This window comes from Mandrillus leucophaeus, unplaced genomic scaffold, assembly GCF_000951045.1.
Source record: "Mandrillus leucophaeus isolate KB7577 unplaced genomic scaffold, Mleu.le_1.0 Scaffold79, whole genome shotgun sequence".
Taxonomy (NCBI): domain Eukaryota; kingdom Metazoa; phylum Chordata; class Mammalia; order Primates; family Cercopithecidae; genus Mandrillus; species Mandrillus leucophaeus.
The window spans coordinates 3,366,800-3,369,295 of NW_012108585.1; the positions used below are offsets into that span (position 1 = coordinate 3,366,800).

The window sequence follows — 2,496 nt, forward strand, 5'->3', positions numbered from 1 at the left end:
TGGGGGCAGGGCTTTGGCACTGGGGAGCACACAGTCTCCAGCTCCTCTCTTCTAATTCCGGTTTTGCCTGGACCCCCTTCTGAAATGACAGTTCTGCAGCCCGGCTCTACGCGCTGACGCCCTGTCGTCCCCGCAGAGCGATCGCCGCGGCCAGAAGAGTTGGCGCTCGGGGCGGACTCCTTGGAACTGGCTTAGCGCACACATCCCACCTTCCCGAACCCTGGGACCGGTAAGGCTGGGGAGCGGGGACTCGGTGGGACTTTGCCGGAGGGCAGGAGTCTGCGCGGTGAGTGCGCTGCTCCCTCTCGGGAGGAGACTGGGAAGAGCGAGGCACGTGGAGGCGGCGCAACTGAGGCTGGTGGAGGCGAAGCGGCTCCAGGGGCGGGTAAGGGGGGTGGACACTCGGGACTTTGGGGAAGAGGGAGGCCGGTGTGGAAAGGACCGGAGAGGCAGAACCGAGAGCGTCGGCAACAGAAGAGACTCAGCACCCATGCCTGTTTTCTGCTGGGCCCTTTTTGAGCCTGGAAGGGAGAGACCTGGTGGTAAGCGGACTGCCTGTTTTAAGTGCACAGGCGATGCGAAAGTGGGGGGACGCCTGCAAAAGGTCCTACACCCCAGGGCTTGGGAAGCTGTTGTGCTCCCTGATGGAGACTAGTGAATCGATCCAGGGAGCAGAACTTTCAAACCCCGAAGTGATCATTTCCCCCGCTGCGCTCAGGCACCTGAGGCCTCGCGGACTGACTGCGTCTGTGCTGAATCTGTGTGACAACTGACTGCGCGTCTCCCTCGCTTTGAGTCTCTGTGTGGGTGATATCTATTCACGTGTGACTCACCTTGGCTTCCAGTGGGCGTATTTGTTTGTGTTGAACGTGAGTGACAGAGTGTGTGTATGTGTCTGCGTAAGAAGGGGCTCTCTGAAAGTGTGAGTATCTCTGAGTAGGTGTGTGATGCCACGTCTCTTGAGTATGTGTTTCTCTTCGAGGATATTGGTTCTGGCTAGGACTGTTCTTCCTCCCTACATAGCCGTGGGCAAGAGTCAGTGTCTTTGGTTGCCTGAGTGCAGGGATAATTTGGCTGTGGTTTTGGAGTGCGTGGCCTCCAGGCTCCGTTTGCCCTGGACCGGGCAGAGCTGGAAGGAAGCCGTCTCCACCTGCCTCTTCCAGCCAGGAGGCTGACTTTCTCAGGGCGAGGGGCTTGTGCTTCCGAGAACAAGCTGGTAGGAGGCTGAAGGAAGCTGAGATCTTTGCCTTTGGGGGAGGGGAGGGGGAGTGAGATTTGGGAAGGTGTGTTGGGATGGATCCCTCGGAAACAGGAGACAGTTTTGAATCTGGAGACTTGTGTAAATACTGCTTTTAAGTTGGCCCCCAAGGACAAACAGATAGGGAGGTATACCAGCCTGAACTACGTTCTCCTGGTTTAACTCTCCTTGGAGCTAACCAGGTAACCCAGCAGAAGAATCCCTCATTCTTTCCAAGTTGCTAGACATTCAGCACTTCCTCTGAGAAGAGGAATGAGTAGCTTGTTGCATGAAGGCCTCAACGTGGATATAATGTGTAGGGCTTTTTGGAAGGAAGGAGCCAGAAACTGTCTCGGGGATTGGGGGTTCTTGTCCCTGCTCCTCCATCCATCCTGAGGATTCAGATGTTCTTGTGGGAAACACCTCATCCTCTCACCTCTTCAGCCTGGTGTGCGATGGTCTAAAAGCAGCATTGATGGAGTGGAAAGGGCACAGGTTTGGTGTCAGGCAGACCAGGGTACAAATCCTGAGTCTCTCACTACCTTTAAGGCTCTCAGGCTGTTACCTGGTGGGTAATAGGAGGGGAGCTTGTCTGTCCAGAAAGTTTCCTGTGAAAAGCCGATGTTTGCAGAGCCCCCACGCAGCAGCACAGTGCCTGGCACATCCCACGGACTCCATAGGATGGCCGTTGTATCCAGTGTTTCCTAAGCTTATTTCAGTAAGAACCTCCTTTTCCTAGGGATTAGTGGTTTTGGAGTTCGTGTTTCTCTGAGCACCATCTGAGAAACCTTGCCCTGTCTATCATGTCTATTTAGCAAACATGGACCGAGCATTTACTATGAGCCAGGCCTACACTGTGTTCTACATCCTTAGGAATCAGGGTCCTAGTGGCCGAGGCCAGGAGGGAGGGGGACAGACAGGGCTTGGTCACCAGAGAACATAGTCCCAGCTTCTGTTTTTCTGATTCCAGTTTTGCCTTGGCCCCAGGGTAAGCTTGCTGAACATTATTAGATACCCTAATGTCAGCATCTAAGTCCCTCGTTTTATTTTATTTCACTTTTATTTTACTTTATTTTTATTTTATTTTATTTTATTTATTATTGAGATGGAGTCTCACTCTGTCGCCTAGGCTGGAGTACAGTGGCATGATCTTGGCTCACTGCAACCTCCGCCTCCTGGGTTCAAACAATTCTCCTGCCTCAGCCTCCTGGCCGGCTAGTTTTATATACATATATATATATTTTTTGAGATGGAGTTTC

The 2,496-nt window shown here is 53.2% G+C and overlaps 1 protein-coding gene across 3 annotated transcripts in view; it reads left to right on the forward strand.

The window, feature by feature from the left end:
• Positions 1-105: 105 nt before the first annotated feature.
• Positions 106-2,496, forward strand: part of TEAD4 (TEA domain family member 4) — a 100,220-nt gene continuing 97,829 nt past the window's right edge. Inside the window, exon 1 of one of the 3 annotated variants that reach the window (XM_011967172.1) lies at positions 106-229. Coding sequence is in view for 1 of the 3 variants with exons in the window: in XM_011967170.1 (XP_011822560.1) it covers positions 491-542 (52 nt within the window). In the remaining 2 variants the exon portion in view is untranslated. Of the gene's footprint in view, positions 543-2,496 lie in introns of all 3 variants that reach the window. The other 2 variants (XM_011967171.1, XM_011967170.1) reach the window with 2 other exon arrangements.